The sequence below is a fragment of the Cucumis melo genome, chromosome 9 (genome assembly GCF_025177605.1).
Source record: "Cucumis melo cultivar AY chromosome 9, USDA_Cmelo_AY_1.0, whole genome shotgun sequence".
Classification (NCBI taxonomy): Eukaryota; Viridiplantae; Streptophyta; class Magnoliopsida; order Cucurbitales; family Cucurbitaceae; genus Cucumis; species Cucumis melo.
The window spans coordinates 2,025,776-2,046,038 of record NC_066865.1 but is presented as its reverse complement, the minus strand read 5'-3'; the positions used below and the strand labels follow the sequence as shown (position 1 = coordinate 2,046,038).

At 30.5% G+C, this 20,263-nt stretch overlaps 4 protein-coding genes across 4 annotated transcripts; 3 read left to right on the top strand and 1 right to left on the bottom strand.

The window, feature by feature from the left end:
* The first annotated feature begins 2,638 nt into the window (after positions 1-2,638).
* LOC103498505 (transmembrane emp24 domain-containing protein p24delta9) lies at positions 2,639-5,172 on the top strand. Its single transcript, XM_008461122.3, has 4 exons — positions 2,639-3,030; positions 3,175-3,384; positions 4,435-4,511; positions 5,017-5,172. The coding sequence occupies exons 1-4, from the start codon at positions 2,818-2,820 to the stop codon at positions 5,159-5,161; spliced, it is 645 nt and encodes a 214-aa protein (XP_008459344.1). The 5' UTR covers positions 2,639-2,817; the 3' UTR covers positions 5,162-5,172.
* On the top strand, positions 5,020-9,470 carry LOC103498742 (pectinesterase 31). Its single transcript, XM_051090209.1, has 6 exons — positions 5,020-6,581; positions 6,688-6,792; positions 7,027-7,104; positions 7,644-7,831; positions 8,767-8,940; positions 9,061-9,470. The coding sequence occupies exons 1-6, from the start codon at positions 6,333-6,335 to the stop codon at positions 9,221-9,223; spliced, it is 957 nt and encodes a 318-aa protein (XP_050946166.1). The 5' UTR covers positions 5,020-6,332; the 3' UTR covers positions 9,224-9,470.
* Positions 9,471-11,511: 2,041 nt separating this feature from the next.
* Positions 11,512-12,614, top strand: LOC103498744 (uncharacterized). The gene is made up of 5 exons (XM_051090058.1): positions 11,512-11,676; positions 11,775-11,858; positions 12,001-12,153; positions 12,251-12,448; positions 12,525-12,614. The coding sequence occupies exons 1-5, from the start codon at positions 11,512-11,514 to the stop codon at positions 12,612-12,614; spliced, it is 690 nt and encodes a 229-aa protein (XP_050946015.1).
* A 1,043-nt stretch (positions 12,615-13,657) lies between these two features.
* LOC103498506 (vesicle transport v-SNARE 11) lies at positions 13,658-17,183 on the bottom strand. The gene is made up of 6 exons (XM_008461125.3): positions 17,013-17,183; positions 16,685-16,789; positions 15,077-15,135; positions 14,800-14,988; positions 14,275-14,445; positions 13,658-14,103 (listed from the first exon to the last, which is right to left on the bottom strand). The coding sequence occupies exons 2-6, from the start codon at positions 16,776-16,778 to the stop codon at positions 13,951-13,953; spliced, it is 666 nt and encodes a 221-aa protein (XP_008459347.1). The 5' UTR covers positions 16,779-16,789; positions 17,013-17,183; the 3' UTR covers positions 13,658-13,950.
* Between the last annotated feature and the right edge of the window lie 3,080 nt (positions 17,184-20,263).

The following is a 20,263-nucleotide window of genomic DNA, read 5'->3' as shown; positions in this document are numbered from 1 at the left end:
TAGAATTCTGCTATAAGCTGTAGTCCGACCAGAAATCCATAATACATACAAGAACTTTTCTTTTTAGATTGCAATATTTCAGTTATTTTTTGAATTGTATCTAATCTATATATTTTGAAAAAGTGCATAACCAAAACACTACATCAAAAAATTTTAAAAAATCGAGACCAAAGAAAAGAAAAGAAAGAAAAAGAAAGAAAAAAGCATGACCTAGTAAACAACATGGCTACAAGATGGAGTACAATGACAAAACTTTTAATCAAAATTCTTGGAAGAAAAGTTGAAGGTGATTGTCATGAATGAGATAGCCCCCATTAATATTGGCAGACTTTTCAAACAAGAATTATTCATACACATGGTAGGGGCATATATATATATATATATATGGATGTATTAACTTTTTAAATTGGATACATTTTCTAAGGCAATTACAATTTTCACTAAAAATTACTATAGTTTAAGTAATTATAATGAGAGATTTTGATGATACGTACATTTGTATAGATTGATTGATTGTGATTATTAGTATACTTAGATATTGACAAACTATTATTGAGCATAAGTTCAATTCAATTATTAACCTATTTGAATCTTCCACTTCCACCTGTTTTAAAAAACTAAAATTATTATGTATATATATAAGAGATAGATTAATTATGATCACTACTATTTTCATCGATTAATTGTAGTCGACGAGTATATCTTATTTCTAGTAAATTAGGACGAGATTTACTTAATATTTTACGTAAAATATCTTAATAGAATTTAAGGAGTTGGAGAAAGAAAAGGTCAATTATATGAATTTAATTTTCTTCTCTTTCTAATTTTATTTGCTTTTTCATTAATCATTTCTTGTTGTTTGACCAAATAAACTCAAAATTATTAGAATGAGTGAAAGTGAAAAATAATCAACCAAAATTGACTTTGGACACTGCTTTAAAGACATTACACAACTGGATGATTATGACTCTACAATTAAATGGAGAACTTTATAATGTCCTTTAAAATTTATCATTTTAGTTTCCAGATTTTTCTTTTTTTGTAAATTATCTTTTTAAAATTTTTAAATTTTCTAGATTTATCTTATAATTTATAAACGTTAACTTTATTAAAATTTAAAATATTAAAAGTGGAATGAATTTTGTTATATATATTTTGTAAATAGTTTTAATATTTTATTATTTTTAGAAATATTCTATTTTTAAAATTTGAAAAATAATTCTAAAAGTAATTTATTCTTTTTTATATAGCGATTTTGTTTTTTTCTTGTTACAAACAAATTCTAATTTTTATACCAAACTCACATTTGATTCCTATTAAACTCAAAAACCCTAGTTTCCACAAAAAAGAAAAAAAAAAAAGGCTTTTACTAAATTAGAAAAACTTAATAAATCCATCTCTAATTATTATTATTTTTTCAAAAGTACACGTGAAAAAAAAAAAAGAGCATTCTCATGAAAAAGTATTGTTTTGGCTTTGCATGTTCTTTGAGTTTTGGCACAATATTAGAACTTTTTGATAAAAAATAAAAAATAAAAAATATATAGTGAAATTTCAAACAAAATATTTGGTTTCCATTTAAAGCAATTTAGACACTTTATATATCAACTCCTTTTTGAGTGCTTTAGAAATTACTTCTATACCTTGGAATGAATACAGATTTTTGTCTCACTAATAATTCACATGGTTTAACTTTTTTTTTTTTCTCCATGTTATTTTCTTTGCTTTTGGAGCATTTTCTCACAGTAATTCGTGTGTTCTTCATATTACATTTTTCTTTTAATTTATCTACTTATTCATATGATAGTAGGAAAGAGATTTTTTTGCAACACAAGATGGATTTATATAAATGATTAACTTAAAAGTTGTTATTATTATTATTATTTTGTAAAGGTATTGAATTGAAACATAAAATTGAAGAATTATATTTTTAATCTCAAAAGAGGTAATGCATTTCAATTTTCTATATCTATACTTCTATAATCGTTCTATTATCGTTGTTGATGTCAATTTTTGGACATATTAGGAGAACTCGCTCGACTTCTACGTAAAAATCAAACGATAAATTTGTTTGAAGAAAAGACTAAAGTAGTCCGCAAAAGAGAAAACATACACACTGTTGTGATGTTTACTATACACACTTTGATGCTTAAGTTAGAGCACGGAAGAATGTGAAGCACACCACCGTGATATTTGCTATATACACTTTGATGCTTAAGTTAGAGAGTGAAAGAATGTGGAAGCTATAAAGATAATTAGATAACATATTGGGTTGAGGTGTTGATCCTGTTTTATATTTGGCTAGGATTAGTCTAGGCCAAGGCCGAGCAAATCAGCTTGGGGCGAGACCTAAGCAACCTTCCTTTCCCTGAACTCCTTGTCATTTTTTATTCTTATTATGTTTTTTTGTAAATTTTGTTAATTATATACTTTGATCCAAAAACATTTCGTAACAATTATTATTGTTATTATTTATTATAATTATATATTTTTAGAAATAATTTCCTTCAAGTGAAATAATTCTTTTCTTTTAATGGGCCTGGCCGGATTGATTGGGCTTGGATCAAGATGGCTTTAGCCTAGGGCTGGCTCATTTAGATACTAAGGCCCATGTCATCGTTCTTTTCTTTTTCCCCAAAGCCCAAAACCATTTCAAGACTTTGTTTGATACTGATACGACGAAATTTCATATTCAAGTTTGCTGATCTTGTGTTTCAAGTTCAAATCTGGATAATCTTCTAACGTAAAATTCCCTCAATCGCTGTTTCTTTAAGATTTTGAATTTGATTACCTCTTCATCTTAATCTGCCGGAATCAATGAGGATGCCCAAATGGAGTTTCTTGGTTTACATTATTTTAGGCCTCATATCAACTGTTGTTGTTGATTCTATGCGCTTCGATCTTCAATCCGGCGCCACCAAATGCATTTCCGATGACATCAAGGCCAATGCCATGACTGTCGGAAGATATTCGGTCGTTAATGTCAACGAAGGTTTTCCCATTCCCGATTCTCACTTTATCACTATCAGGGTATATTCACTTTTAAGTTTATCCATTGCTTATCTTCTCTATTCTGAATTTATCATCTTTACGGTTCTGCTTTTGGGTTTTTGTTTTTGTTGGTTTTGGAATTTGTTTAGATGATTAATTTAGGGTAATGGGGGTTCTTATTAGGTTAGTTCGCCTCATGGCAACACGTATCATCATGCGGATCATGTGGAATCTGGACATTTCGCGTTCACTGCAGCCGAGTCTGGGGATTATACTACTTGCTTTTGGGCTCCCGAACAAAAGCCTCCAGGTTCAGTTACTGTTGAATTTGATTGGAGGTCCGGTGTTTCTTCCAAGGATTGGTCTAAGGTTGCTAAGAAAGGCCAGATTGAAGTAAGTCGTCAAATTTCTCAGTTGCTTTTGGCTTAGACATGGATGCATTTGCTCATTGTTTGATGTTTGATGTTTTTTTTTCCGTAACTATGCTTATATTCTTTGAATAATTGTGTTGAACTTGTGATCTTTCTGGTGGCTGCATGGTGAAATAAGTGTTCATGTTAGATCATAATTTGATTTGATATGGATTCAGATTGTAGAATAGCTTTTGTCTCGGTTTTCTTCCTTGCGATATCATTGAAAAACAATTATGTTTTCAACAAGAATCTTTATCTTTTTCTTGTAAAGAACTTATCATTATGGAATCAAGCAAAAGGAGACCAACATCAAGACAGTGTCAATGATATCATTTCTCTCTTTTACAACCAAGTGACAAAATTTTAACCTTCTTTGGGACGTTCATCTTCTAGAGTTTGGCCCAAGAAAGGGGGCCCTCATAAAGCGAGAGGACCATTATTTTATTCTGAAGTGTAGCACTAAGGACCACCCGACTAGTTGTAGGTGGACCATCATTTAAATTCCTTTTGAAGCTAAAATTGAAGGGGACCCTGGAAGTAAAAAATGCCAAAGAAGCCATAAAATTCTGGAGGAAAGCAAAGTCTTGATCCTTTTAAGCAAGGACTACCCTAATGATATAAGGCAGGATTATCATTTGAATTCCTATTCAAATTGAAAATAAAGGAAGGGAAGTCTTAATGTAAAATGTACAGTATGCCACCATAACTACAAGGATCATGCTTGTGGGTCAAAGTAACTGGGTTGGAGAGATAAAATAAAAGAGCAAAAGCAAAAAGAAATATAGGTTTTTCATATACAATGATGTTTTATGGGTTTTAGTGGCTCCTAATTTATGAAGTTTATGCTGATATTTTTATCATATGATCTCAATATGTGAGGCATGGCTGAAATATAGTAAAGATTGTATACAATGTCCCTTCTTCTCATTATATTCTCTACTAAATGTAGAAGATGGGTTCTTGTTTTTGTTTGATAGAAGAATCTGTCAAATGGTCATCTGATGAAATTGTTCACCATCTCTTATGCTAGGTAATGGAACTTGAGCTGAAGAAGCTGTACGACACAGTCACCTCCATACATGATGAGATGTTTTATCTCCGTGAAAGGTACATTATAATGAATTGAGTTTCTGAAAAACCTATAAAGCATGGACATTTTAGTTTGGCTAATGTGTCTCTGTTGAACACTTGGACACTTTAGCGCTTGGTGAAGAAAATGTGCCATACACGTTGACTAGACTTAAAACACACGTACATGGCAATAACACAATAAAATGAGTATGAAATACCTCAAATAAGTTTTTTAAGCATGTAATTCATCATAGCCATACAAAATTTGATATGTATATAATAAAAAGATATACTAAAATGATATATTCTTTAGTTTCAATAGCATTTGTATATTTGTTGGGCTATGTAGTATGTAGGTTCATTCAAAGTGTGTTTAGATTGACTTTCTAAGTGTTTAAATAATTGTTTATAAATGCAAAAAGAAAAAAAATTACTTAGTAGAAAGTCAATCGAAATGGGCACTCAGATTGAGTTGATGGTATGATGAATATGATGATTGATTCGTTATTATTGTTTGTGTTTTATCTTTTTTGGTTTTCAGGGAGGAAGAAATGCAGCTACTGAATAGATCAACAAATACAAAGATGGCCACTTTTAGCATCTTATCACTCGGAGTTTGCTTGTCTGTGGCTGCTTTACAGTTATGGCATCTCAAGACATTCTTTGAACGCAAAAAGTTGCTCTGATTTTTCTCCCACTCTCTACTTCTGATATATTCTTTTCTAACAAATTGCTTATTAGTCCTTTTCTTTTCCTTTTTAAAAATTCAAAATTTAATAATAATAATAATTTGGCTATTAGATGAAAGAGTTTATGTTGGGCTGAATTTACAGGGCAGTTGGGAACCATTGTTAAAATTTAAATGAAAATTTTCAATTAGGGACATTTTTAAACTAAGCTTTTGTCGGCCAAAGGTAACTCCATTTCGGACATCAACATTCCTTATATTTCTACATTACCATACTATGCCATGTTCTTGTTTAAAGATAACGTTTTTTTAGATCTTTTTCCAAAAAAATTAAAGCAAACTTATTTACAAATTCCTATTTTTAAATTAACGTTTTTAGACCACCAAAAAACATAGAAATGAAATTTTGATTGGCTTAAATACTATTTTGTATTTTAGTTTTTATTGTTTCAAAAGGTTTGGTTTCCTAAGATCCTATACTTTCAACTTTAATTGATTTTAATTTTATGTATTCAAAATATTCGTTTTTATTATTATAATTTAATTCTTATTTATTATTCAAAATGTTAGCTTTTATCCTTATATTTTTATTTTTATCTATTTTATTTTTAAGAGATTAAAATGATTGTTTTTTTTTTTTTAATTCAAGAACTAAATGAACAAAATTAAAAGTAAAATGATGAAAATAAACATTTTAAATATACAGAAATAAACATTTTCAATTTTGGTATCAAGATTAGTGGTGAGCATTGATCCATTAAAGTCGGTTTGGTTTTTATTGAACTTTCCTAAAGATCAAACTTCTCCTCCTTTAGGTATCGAGTGTCTAACTTGATTTTTTCGGTAGATCACATTCGTACTAATCAAGATGACAAAATCTAGAAGTAGAAGTAAGTAATTTTGAATTTTTTTTTAATAGAAGATTCCATCTTCTTGGTAATCACCCCCAGTGCCACCTCAATCGAAGCAGAACATGGAAAAGATTAAATTAAAGGAAAAGATAAAAAAGAACATGAGCTGTATCGATGAAATGTAATGGAATCGATCCCAAATTTGGTGTTTTCGCATTCCGCTCCGTTTTATTTCTACATTTGGTTTGATCTTCATCTTCAACAATCAACCCACTTCCCAACAACGCACCGGCACGAACTTCAATAGAGGATTTCTTCATGGCGGCCCAGCCCAGGGTCCTCACTGTGGCTCACGACGGCTGTGCAGATTTCCGCACGGTTCAAGAAGCCATAGACGCGGTTCCATTCAGCAATACTTGCCGCACTGTAATCCGTGTGTCTCCTGGGATTTACAAGCAGCCTCTATATGTACCCAAGACCAAAAATTTCATTACTTTCGCCGGTTTGAACCCTGAGACTACTATTCTCACTTGGGACAATACTGCCACCGAAATTAAACACCACCAAGTTCGTGTCTCTTCTGTTTTTTTATTTTTATCATTTCGTATCTGGGTTTTCTTTTAATTTTTAGAATTTGTAATGTTCTTTTCATATTTCCGTCTTTGGTGATCAGGCTGCTCGTGTCATTGGAACTGGGACTTTTGGTTGTGGAAGTACAATTGTGGAAGGAGAGGATTTCATTGCTGAGAATATCACGTTTGAGAATTCTTCCCCTCAAGTACCCTTTTACTTTTAAGACATCTTTGATCATCTTATCTTTACTTTGGATTTTGGATTGACTTTCTCACTCATTAAACATTTCAGTACTATGGAGATGGAACTAATAATTAAAACCCATTTGTATTTCAGTGTTTGAGGTTGATTTTTGAAATTGTGCCATGAGGATCTTTGTACAAGCTAATTTAAAGTTGGTGTTGTTTTAGTTATGTTCTGATTTCTCTGTTTTCTTCAGGGTTCTGGACAAGCTGTGGCTATCAGAGTTACAGCAGATCGTTGTGCCTTTTACAATTGCAGGTTTCTTGGTTGGCAGGTATTCCAATAGTGTATAGTTAGTTCAAGAAGTCGAACAATATTAAAGGCCTTTTTACCACAGAAACTTGTGGTTGGTATGTTAGGGTGGATGTTTAAGTCACCATATTTATTCAAAGAGGTGTTTCCCAAGCTAATAAAGAGTGCCATCTTCTATGGTGCTGGTCCTGGTCTTGGACTAAATTCGAGAGTAGGCCTGAATTTCCTCTCTTAGCTATTATCAGTTATCTATTGTTGAAGATTCCACATTCGAATAATGAGGGACCATAGTGTTTGCAAGATACATGAGCTACTCCTCTCCCTGCTAGTTTTGATAAGTAGCTCATGTATCTTTCTTTGGTTTTGCTATCTATAACTCGTGACTAGGATCAACAGTTTGATGCTGTTGTTGGTTACCTCAATCAGCCAATGCTGTTTGCGATTACAGTAGATAGTTTTTTTGTACCTCAATTGCCTGCTATTGTTTCTTCATGTGAAAGACTTTTGGATGACCAGGAAAAGCTTTGATCGGTTTCATTTTCCCCATATAATTTGATGCAGGATACTCTGTACCTACATTATGGAAGACAGTATTTGAAGGATTGTTACATCGAAGGAAGTGTGGACTTCATATTTGGCAACAGCACTGCTTTGTTGGAGCATTGTCATGTCCACTGCAAGTCGAAAGGCTTTATTACTGCACAGAGCAGAAAATCTTCTCAAGAGACGACAGGTTACGTGTTCTTGAGGTGCGTTGGTGGTAACTATGTTCCTCTTGTTCAAAATATCTGATGTCTCATAGATTGTTGAAAGTTGAGGTGCGTTTGGCTCTGCATCATCGACCATCTCTTTTTGGATAAAAACTATCTGGTTAACTTCTTTTATCCTTTCGGTGTTTTAGAACCTAAGGACGAGAGTGATTTTGTTCGCCCTCTTTTAAAATTTAATGTTACTATTAGGAATATAAATTGACTTTGGGATTATGGTTCAAAGTTTTGAACTCTGTAATCATCGTCTAAGTAGGATATTAAAATCCCATAAGTTCTTTTAACAATCAAATATTCTGATTTTATATCCATTTTCATGTTCGAAGCTTAGGATGACTACTTTTTTTTTTCTTTTTCAAATTTTGTAACTTTAGTAGGTTATTATAAAATAATAAAATATAAAGTGACAACGAGATTATGATCCAAACTCTATGCTGCGCGGCTAGGTAGGAAAAGAATTAGGATATTAAAATATGTTTTCTAACAATCAAATATTGTAAAGTTAAATGGTTCTCGTGTGATATTAGTTGGAGGTGTACTTAACTAGTTAATATACTCATATTATGTGTGTGTGTGTGTGTATATAAAGAAAACTCTTTAGAAATACTGGATCTTCTAGTCTCTAATTTATGGGTCTTTGCTTTAATGAATCAGACTTTTGGATAAGTTTTGAAGCACTAACCATTAAATTTACAGCAAAAATCAAGATATGCTTTTGTATGAGTTCTTGCAATCTGCTATATTGATTAGAGTTTCAAAGAAGGTCGATACTTCATCACAAGTGTTCTTTTAGAACGTTCACTGTTACATTCTGAAATGCTTTCTTGTGATAGCTTAAAATTTTGTCCGACTCTGCTACGTCTTCATCATATCCTTTTCTTTGGAAATGTCTTACGACTATTTTCCGAATAATGTAGGTGTGTGATCACAGGCAGTGGCGAGACTTCTTACGTTCATCTCGGGCGACCATGGGGACCATTTGCAAGGGTGGTATTTGCTTACACACACATGGATGTATGTATCAAACCAACAGGCTGGGACAACTGGGGGAAAGCTGAAAACGAGAGAACTGCTTGCTTCTACGAGTACAAGTATGTTGTGTTTAATGCTTTTTTCATCTTATTGACAACGACTAGACAATGAATGAATGTGAACATCGTCGAGTGGTCAGCGTTGGTCACCTGATAGAAGACGTGTGTTTTCCGGTACAGGTGTTTCGGGCCAGGGAGTTGCTCAATGAAAAGGGTGTGTTGGGCAAGAGAATTATTGGATGAAGAAGCTGACGAGTTCATTCTGCATCGATTTATCGATCCCGACGTGGATAGGCCTTGGCTATGCCAGAGGATGGCACTGAGGATTCCTTTTTCTGCTTAAGAATATGGGATCATTTTAAAGCTTTCAAAACAGAAATCAGCAAAACCGTCAAGGTTTGAAAGTTAATTCACCAGTTGAAAAGTAGCTCATGTATTCACGACTTTTTATATCACTATTTTCTCTCTCTCTCTCTCTATCTATATATCTATTAGCTCATGTGTTACATGAAATTTCATACCATCAATTTTGTATAAATTTGTATTAAAGATGGAGTGATTTGTGGTTAAATGATGACGTAGTTTGATAATGATTATTTATTTTGTTATTTTTAAAAATTGTGGTTATTAATATCAATAAATTTACATTTAAAAACAAGTTGAATTTTTTAAGCTAATTTTAGAAATTAAAATATCTTTGACTTTTTAAAATTAAAATTGATTATTAATTATTATTTAGGTTTGGATTTTGATAACATTATAAAATAGTAAAAGATAATTAAAGATAAGAGTTAGTATCTTGAAGTTAAAAAAAAAAAAAAGTGTCATTTCGGTTTTGTTCTTTGGAAAGGGAGTTTTAGATTTAGAGGGCATTTAAGTGTTCACCAAGGAAGGAATTAGGTATTATATGATTTTAGTAAAGAAGGAATTAAATATTTTTTTAAAAAAAATGAAATAATAGGTGAAAAGGTCAAATTTTAATTTTAGTTAGAAATATGGAAAAGGTTTGAAATAAGGAAAAATAAGAGAAAAGTGTAAAGAAAATGAAAAAAAGAAGAGTGAAAATATTGGATGAAAAGTTTGTAAAAAGAAAAAATATATTATTTTATTCTTCAAAGCATTTACACGTTTAGAAATCAAAAATTGAAAAAAAAAATCAAAAGAGCAATTTTCTTTCATTGCAAAAACATAGTCATTTGTTTCTCATTTTCATTCAAATTTGTCTAACCTCCCTCCTTTCCTATTTTTACCATTAATGGCGTTCCCCGCCACAATAGAAATCCTCAAATCCAACGTAGCTTTTCCTCATCGCCACCCCTTTCACTAAACAAGTTACCAAAAGAAATACAAACGACAATGGAAGCATTGAACCGTTGAGAGTGGGAAATGGCAGCCACGATGCTGAGCTTGCTGGAAAGGAGGAGGAGGAGAGAGTCGAATGAAGAAAGAGGAAGAAGAAGGGAGAGCACGTAAAATAGGTAAGAGGAAAATGCAAGGGTTTATGATGATAAAAGACTTTAGGTTAATTTCTCTTTGTTGTTTACTAGTGTTTCTTTACTTTAAATAAATTTCTATGTTTGGATGCAAAATAAAATCAATAAAGAAAAACTTTCATAAATCTAACAAAACTTAGCAATTTTTTAAAGATTTAAGGTTTGACCTTCCATCTTTTTCTTTTCGCCATTTATTTCGTCGTCTTTTTCCTCTAATTTATTTCATCGTCTTTCTTTTTTTTCCTTCTTTTTTTTTCTGCTGCGATTTCTTTTTATCAAACCTATTGACTAAAAAATTTTCGTTTCTAATTTGGACTACATATTTAAATCATAATATTGACTAAAAAATTTCTATTTCTAATTTAGATTACGTATTTAAACTATAAATTTTGTTTTTTTTAATTCGTGTACCGTACACGACTTCCTTTAGTCAAACTGGTTAAGCTGACATGGATTAAAAGAAGTCGTGTACCTTGGTACGCGACTTCCCTCCATTGACCATCCATCCTATTTTTGTTATATTTTCACAAACTATTTTATTTTTATCATTATTCTAAAAGAAAACAAAAAAACACTCTAGTTTTCAAAATACTCCACCAACTTTTTAAGTTGGGTATAAACAACTCAATTTCAATACTCTAGTAGTAAAAAAAAAGGACATTATCGGAGTGTTGCACATTAACACAAACTTACGTTCTAACATATTAAATCAAACATTTGTTACCGTTCTCCAATTTCATTGAATATATCAAATTGATTAGTTAACCTAACCTATAAGACCATATTATGTCAATTGTTAATTTATGAACATAACCCCACGAGACTAGGGATCGTAGACTTGTAAAAATAAGAATTAAAACCGAGAAACGTGACAATATTTTTCATGTTTCCCCCCAAAACTTCAACCTAATTCATAATTTAAAATCAAAGTAGAAATTAAATACAAATTGCATTATTATTATTATGGCAAATGGCATACACGAATTTTTGTATTTAAAGGTAACTTGACCTCTTTTCAAATTAATTAATTAAGCTTTCAAAAATAGAACAAATTTTGTAAAGAAAGTAAGTTGTTTAAGAAAGCTATAGAGAGAGAGAGAGAGAGAGTCCCATGATGCTGTGCTCAAATACAAAGCCAATGTGTTTGCATAATTTCCAAAGAGAAAGCAGTTTGAAGAAGCAGAAAATTAAGAAGTGGGAGTGCTTTGCAATTCCCAGAAGTCAAAAATTTATTCATCATGATAACCTCTTATCTGTTTCTTTTATATCTTTTAGTGACTTAACACTTCATGAATCTCTTGGGGTAAATGTTATTCTTTTAATTACATTTTATATATAAAAAATAATAATAATAATAATAATTTTATTTGATTTTATCTTTCTTTGGTAATCTCTCTATAGAAAGCTTCATTTGATGAATATTTGGAAGATAAACCCAGATTGATCAAAGCAACATTTCCTGGAAAATGTCAACAGCTCAACCAGGTTAATTTTTATCTTTCTTTTTTCCAATTTTGTAATATTTGTATTGAAGAATATATCTTTTTGTTTATGGTAATTATATTGGTTCATTATGAATTAGCATCTATAGATTTAATTTGAATTAATATTGGATGATGATCATCAGGAAGAGTGGAGAATTGAGACACCAAAAATTCAATTGTTGTTCCTCAAGATATGGCCAACAGTTGATATGAAAATAATCTCCAAAACCAATGGAGGAGAAGCATATCCATGTGATGTTCCTCATTACATCCCAAAAGTTCTTCACTTTGAAATGGTAAACTCCTTTTTCAAAATCTCTTTCACGATGGAAGCATATTTGTTTTTATATTATCTATATGTATATATGTTCTGATTTGGTGTTCTTTGAGCAGACAAATTGGGAGATCAATGGTATCAATAAAGACTATAGACCATCTTCGGCCAATGTTTGTTCTCATGGAGTTATATATAGAGAAAAAATAGGAACAAGAAGCTGCCTTAAGTTTCGACTTGTAATTGATCTCAGCTTTCTTGTACCGGATGCGCTCCATTTCGTTCCTAATGACGTTTTACGGGGCATGATCATGACGGTAAACATGTCATAGAAACTGTTCGAGTTTTGTTTATATATAATAAGTTTATGTTAAAAGTTTGGTAATTGAACAGGTTATTAAGGCAATGGTTGAGGACTTGAAGCATACAACTATACGTAAATTGGTTGAGGATTATAGTAAGTTTAGGAAGGAGCAATGTTAATTTTGTGAAAGTAAAACGCATGTCAACATGATTCTAAAACTCTTTTTGTTGAGTGGGAAGATGGTTTACGTTTTTATCAATATTTGAGTTTGATATCGACATGATAGATGGATCGTGATTTTCAACTTATTGTAAAAAATCAATCAAACATAGAAGGTAAAAGATATTTCTTTTTTAATTTCAATATTTCTTATTTTAAAATAATATCAGTTGAAATCGATATTTTATTGATATTTTTATAGAAATTTTCATAATATCACATTGTCGATGGTGCCATTTTAATTCTTTTGTTAGTTCTAATCATAATATTAATTTTTTATCAAATATATTGATATTTTCATGTTATTGATGTAATGAGTGAATTGATATTTTTATTATTATAAAAATCATGAAACAAAGAAGAAATCAAAATCAAAATACCATTAATATAAATAAGAGACATGAGTATTTATTTAAAAATATCAATATATTTATTTACTTATTTATATTTTGTTTCGTACATTTTCAAATATCATAAAACAAACTTTCGTTTGTTTCGAATAAAAAACTTTTAAGTTTTGTTATTAATTTTCAACAATTCTTTATAATATTTTTCTTTTATTATTTTTAATATTTTTCTTTTATTTTTTTTATCTTTTGTTCTTATAATTTATGAAGACTTTAATATATCCAATAACAAGTTGGACAATTTTTTTTCTATTTCACAAACGGAAAGAATATAGCACAAATAAATGAATCAGAAATAATTGTTACAATATTTTAGAATAAAACGTTAAAATAAATATCATAATATTTGTGTTTTCAATCTCGTTAGGAGTTTGATTCTCTTATTTCATCACACACATTGCATGAAAAGATTAGACTATTAAAAACGGCATTTTAAAAAAAAGAAAGAAAGAAAGAAAGAAAGAAATAGAGCTTTTGGTTTGCCAATCAAAAGATATACCAAATTACAAGTGATTCACATGTTTAATACGCCAGATATATTCCACATTTGGTATATCTTCGAATGCACCATTTTAATCAAAGTAAAACAAATTATCTAAAGCTCAAACCATCTTTGTAGATTATCAATTGAAGCTCTCAAAGTAAGGCAAATATGGATATCCCACAGTAAGCAAATATGGATACAACATTAAAAATTGTATTGTGAACACTTGCCCATCTTAATTAAGACAAAGATGCTGGCAAGATATATTAATCATGACATAAGCCATGTACAAACTCACAACAGACCCAGAAAAATACATAAACCATGAACTCATGTTTCAACAACACTCAACAACAATATGACAAACCCAAATGAAGAAAAGATATATATATATATATATCCTTACTATTTGGTAAGTTTGAAGTACAATATCAGGATGATGGCCAATACAAGAACAACAATTATGGATGTAACAATCCATTTGTTCTTGTTCATCCTTCTCGACATGTTGGTTAAAATTCTCTTACTCTTCCCTATATTGTCATCTACTCCATGAAGCTGCAAAAGGTGGGATTTGAGAAATATCAAATAAACACTATAGGCAGACAACTTCTAAATCAACATAGTTGCATATTTGCTTATCATTATCACAAGAAAGTATGAACTATCTAAGTCCTACGCTCCAACAACATCATTTACTCAGACAACATGAAAAGTAAAATCCCATACCGTATTATGAGCATGCAAGAGAGACTGTCTCTGCGAGTGCAAATCTTGAAGAATTGAAACTCCAAGTTCTTCGGTTTCTAGCATGGTTCTTCGACTTTCCTTAATTCTATCACTTGACTTACCTAGCCTCTCTGTTGTGCTCATTAATCTCGACCTTTGGTCAGCTGATGCCTGTATGAAATGGCAACCAGGCATGAGTCATAGCTAAGTAATACGCAATTATGAAGGATAAGAAATTGGTCCCTGGAAGAATTAAGGAAGAGAAAGCATGTCTTATAGCTTAAAATCTATAACCTTAACAACTAAAAGAAACATAGGAATGACCTATTTATAACCGCAAAATAAATTTTCAATGTCTAAAGGGTGTTTGGGAAGCTGAGTTGGTTTAAACAGCAGGGTTTAGTGCATCCATGTCTACTTTCTTATTCTATGGAGATGACAGTGATGAAGATAACAAGTTATTTCAACAAATATTTGACGTTGAAAGATTCAAAACAATTAGAGTAGGAGTGGGTGCAGACATACCGTCAATGTATCAGCCATTCCTGATTCCAGCAACTCGTCTCTAGTGGCTGCACTTAAGCTTCCAGATTCAATGCGTTTAACTTCACTTTTTAAGTTGTTGAGGTCAGATTTGTACTCTCTCAATTTAGCTAGAAGGACAGCCTTGACATTAGGCGGCAAACTTCTGGCCTCAAGATCCATTTTCCGAATCTAGGAATCAGGAAGAATATATCATTAACATTGCAAGATGAAGAAATCTGAAGGCATTTATCTCAACAAGAACGAGTCAGGTAGGTACCAGAGCTTCTGCTTCATCAATTCCTGCCTTTACTTCAGAAACCTTTTGCTTCTTTTGCTCTGGAGGAAAGATATATTCATGTAGCAGATAACATCAGTCTCAATTTTCTCTATATTAAATCAAATAATATAAAAGGAGGTTCAATTTGAAAGTACTAATAGCACATAAAAATTGATTTATGACTTTCAACATCACTAAGAAAAGATTATAGAGAATCTATAGTTAGAGCAGCTCTGGGAATGAACCAATTCATCTCCTCACAGTAAGATTATCCTTCATTACAGACAATCTAAAGACATAATGTTGGCTTCAAATAATTAGCTGAGCTCAACAATGACAGACAAAGTTATAAACAGCTGTGACGGAAAACAATCTTTGTCCAAAAGAGGAAAAAATTGAGAGTGAAATATATCGAACTAGTTTTTTAAGCATATAAGCACATAAAACTCATTGACTTTGAATTTTATTCTTGTATAAAAATAATATATATTTTAATAGACATGTTTTTCTCATGTCCGTGTCCTAGATTTTTAAAAAACTGGCATCACTCTGTCAAGATCGTATGATTCGTATCCATATCTGTGGTTCAGAGTCCCACTATTCCTCTGAAGCCAGACCACACAAAATAGCACAAAAACAGGCATGTATCAAAATTCTTTCTTAATCATGGAAGTGAAATTCAAGAAAATCTTCTCCATCATCGAACAACAGTCTCTTTTCTTTTTCTTTTTCTTTTTTGTTTTTTTTCCTTTAATGTGAACACACATGAAAGTTCCCTCTTTTACATAAGTTTTGGAAGAACCGAACAGGGGACCATCACCACAGGGAATGGATTTATAATATTGTTTTTATGATCTGTATTAGAACTAACCTCATGTTTGATTTGTCCACAATAATCATATTGAAATTCATCTCTACTGAAAAATACTTTAGGTATAAAATTTGTTCACATCCAACAACAAATCACACCAAGTCCTGACCAGCTCCTAGATCAATAATCATAAATTGAATGTGAAATAACAGTCATCCCCCTAAACACATTTAAGAAATTCAGATTAGATAGTCACCCACTCACCTATTAGATGAATCATTTAACATCTACCAAAAAAGTGATTATAGGATCTCCTAGATAGTATTATCATCAAAGACCCTTGACAGAATTTCGGTTCCTTCCTACTTAGAGTTAGAGGTATGTAGATCAAAAACCAGTCCTATAACAAAACATTCTTTACTTCCTGTTTAAAAATAACAACCATTAACGCGAAATGAAAACGCACCCTAAGGATTAGGCTCTTCCTTATTTTCATTTAGAATTATTTACCAGTTCAAGAATGAACAAAACAAATCATAAAGAGTGAGCAATCGTAATATTAATAGAACTTATAATTGTTCTAGGTTTTAACAATATGTATAAATTATTTTCCTAACAAAGCCATAATTCATTTCATTCAGATTAATTCGCTTATTAATTCATACCACCCCAAAATTTTCACCAAGTTTTAACCTCAAATTCGATTATCATTCCGCATCGAAATTACGCAACTCCACAAACAAATAAACATAAAGAAATCGTGGAAATAAAATTCAGAAATCAAAAAGTGGAAATACCTCCATTAAGGGCACTAGCCGAAGTGCATTTTCTTGACAGATTCGCCGAAAGCTCGCAGTATTGTCGTTCATATCCGTCGAACACCTCACTCATCGTGCCCAAACCTTCAAAATAAAAAATAAAAAACCCTCAAGAAAATCATCATTTCAATCGAATAACAGATCCAAGCCAATGAAACAAGATTGGAAGTAAGAAATTGGCAGGAAAAGATAAAAATCAAGGCTTCAATTTGATTCGATTGATAAAATAAAAATCACACCGATCAACATGTAAAAGACCCGAATTCTGGAAAGACCGTAAAGAATTAAAGATGGATGGATGGATTACCAGATAGGATCAAAGATTGCAAAGCCCAGAGAATGAGGAATTGTGTAGAACGAGAAAATTGGAAGAATTAATAAACGGCAGGTGGAGTGCGAACGGACCCCGTCAGGAAGCACCAAAATTTTGTTGCTTTGACAAATGAATCGACGCTTCGAATAGCCAACGGCGTCTCCAATAATAAAATAACTTAGCCACCTAAATATGTAATTCCTTTTTCACAATTTTTTTTAACAGAGTTCACGTCATTATATTTTCTAAATTATAAAAGTATCAACAAATTTAAGAGTAGATAATTCTTTGATAGCTCTCTACTTATCATATTTGCAATAGATAAAAAAGATGTCATATGAACTATTTTTTATAAATATTTTGATCATGTGATACAATTTCCCTAATATTTACTTTCATAAAATATGGATTATTAATAACCTAAACTAACCGTCGTACTTAAAGAATGACGTGGAATATTTATAAATGTTTCAAATTATCACAAATTCAACTATATAATTTATTGATACATCAATTTTAACTAATGTATAAATCACTTCTTCAAATGTTACATAAATAACAACGAGTTTACGTATGAAAAATATTTTTTAAAAAAATTAATTTCAATGGAGAAACCAAATTGAATTACTTAGAGGTAACACTATATACTTGATCCAAACTAAATTGAATGGTATATAGCTAATAGCTATAACTGATGCAACCCTTAGAAGTCATATGTATGAATAGATAATTTTATTCTTTTTTCTTTTCTTAACGATGTTTTATAGAAAATATAAGGAAACAAAAATACGGAATGAATTTAAAAATTACATGGAAAGATATTCATCAGCTACGATTGCCAAACAATTACGTTGAACCATCATATTTTAGTGGTTTTTCCCTCCAAAATCACTTTCATGAGCTCTAAATTTTGGTGACTCTGATATCATAACAACTCCAATTTAATTCCCAACTCGTTTCCAAAATTTTCAAAACTTCAAAACCTTATGGTGGGTCTTAAATTTTCTATCGAAAATGGCTCGTAAGCTCAATGATGCATAGCAAGTTAACATTTGTGAAAGAGTTCCTTTATCTCAGATTGAAGAATCAAGAAGATAATTAAATACCGAAAATTCTTAGAGGGACTTAAAAAACATTCGATCTCCTATCGCGTCATTGGGTATATAAAACTCTCATAATTCAATGAAATATATAGGCATGGTTTTTTTTTCTTACCCTAAAGTCAAAATACAATATCAAGAAGGTATGATGAGTATTGTGTGTTTGACAAATGGTTACTTAAAGTGAAGGTTATTAAGGAAATAAAAAATGAATAAGATGTATGTGTTGGTAGATATTGATATTGGAGTGACAATTGAAAAATGGCTTCTATGGTAATGAAGGAGAAACTAAAGATTAAAAATAATAATAACAACAACAAAAATTAGAAATTAAGAATATTGAAGTCTAAGCCTTCTAGTTTTGGAAGCATAATCAAATTGGGTATGATTGGGCCATGTCTTTCAAATGAAGGAATTGTGTTTGCAAATATAAGCCCATGGTGGAATGCAAGTTCATTGGAAAAGCCCATTCGTATATTCATATATATAGTGAGTAACATCAAGCCGTTCGGAATGAAAGTTCATATCAATTACTGTTGAATTAAGTTCATTTAGATAGAAATTAGTAATTTGAATAACCATGATTGAAATAATTGAAGAAGCGAAGGATACATGGTCGGTCAACATGAAACGTTATAATAATTGCTAGATGCAACCTATATGATATTTTCAAAAAAGTAAAAAAGAATTGTCACATGATAGAATTTTATTACATCTACACGAACTGCACAATAGATATGTGGAGTCACCGACAGATTTACGTAGATTATCGATTTTTGTATCTTAATGCTTAATTTTAAACGAAATATAATCGTAGTGTAATGGTTGTGTGTTACCACTCTTAGAATCTAAATTGCAATTAAGTTTTTCTAATAACAAATCTCATCCTATTTATTTTTAAAACTATCTTTTCTTTTTCTTTGTTCAATTTACTTTTATTTTCCACTTGTTTGTATCTAAACTAAAATTAGATGCTGCTTGACACAACTTTTATAATAATTGTTCATCTTTATATCTAATTTGATCAAATTATTGAAAAGAAAAAAAATATGTATAATTTGTAATTTAAATGATCACACATAATTATCTTATAAAAAATCGAAAGTCAAATATTAATACAAGCTCGTGTTTAATTTTTTTTATATATTTATATACTAATACTTATTTGTTCAACTTTAATCTACTTCATACGATAATTAATTTATTTTCTATGATAAATTATCGTGGAATAATTGAATTCAATCTCAAAATTTTTGAATTTCTCCTACCCATAATCAATTTCATATTTTCGTATCGTACTATATAAAAATTCCAATGAAAATATTTGACATGTGGATAGAAATTTAATATCTTATATTTGTTTTTATTTAATATTTAAAATATTGAAAGAATAATACTAAATAATTATTGGTGAATAGATAATAATTGCAATTTGTAGACTTGTATAATTAAAATGAGGTATTTAATTAGAATAATTGTTTCTTCTTTGAATAGGTTTGATTTTTCTCCTTTTTCTAATTCAATAATCAAAATAATTAAGATATTAATTTAAAGTCTATATCTAGAAGTCTCCTTTTTTTTAGAAGCCATCCAAAGGAAAAAAAAAATTATATCCTACCTCCTCTGGAATTTTCTTGAGAGTTGTATATTCCTCCTCTTATTAGATCGAAAAATTATTTTAAACGAAATTTTAGTTGAAACGTAATAGTAATAGATAATGATAAATATCGGTTATTGTTTCTATTCGTAAATATTTTGATTCATTAAAAACAATCCTTTCTTAGTCTTTAAATTTTACGTTCTTTTTACTCTTAATTCGAGGTTTGAATTGAGTTTCGATTTTGTTCTTAAATTTTGATATTTACTTTTTTTATCTTGATTTTTCGTTATATTGGTCTTCGAAATCTTTTTTTTTTCTTTTCGAATTGAGTTTCTTAATATTTGTAATTATTTTAAAAACGTCGTTATATGCTTGATTATAACCATAAGAGTGTTACACGTTGCAATTGTATATACTCTATAAATCAAACTTAAGATTTGAAAGAATAATGTAAAACAATTCAAAACACGTATGAACCAAATGAAAATCGAATACGATAGAGATTTAGTTAAATAATTGGGTTATAATTATAAGTATAGAAGAGT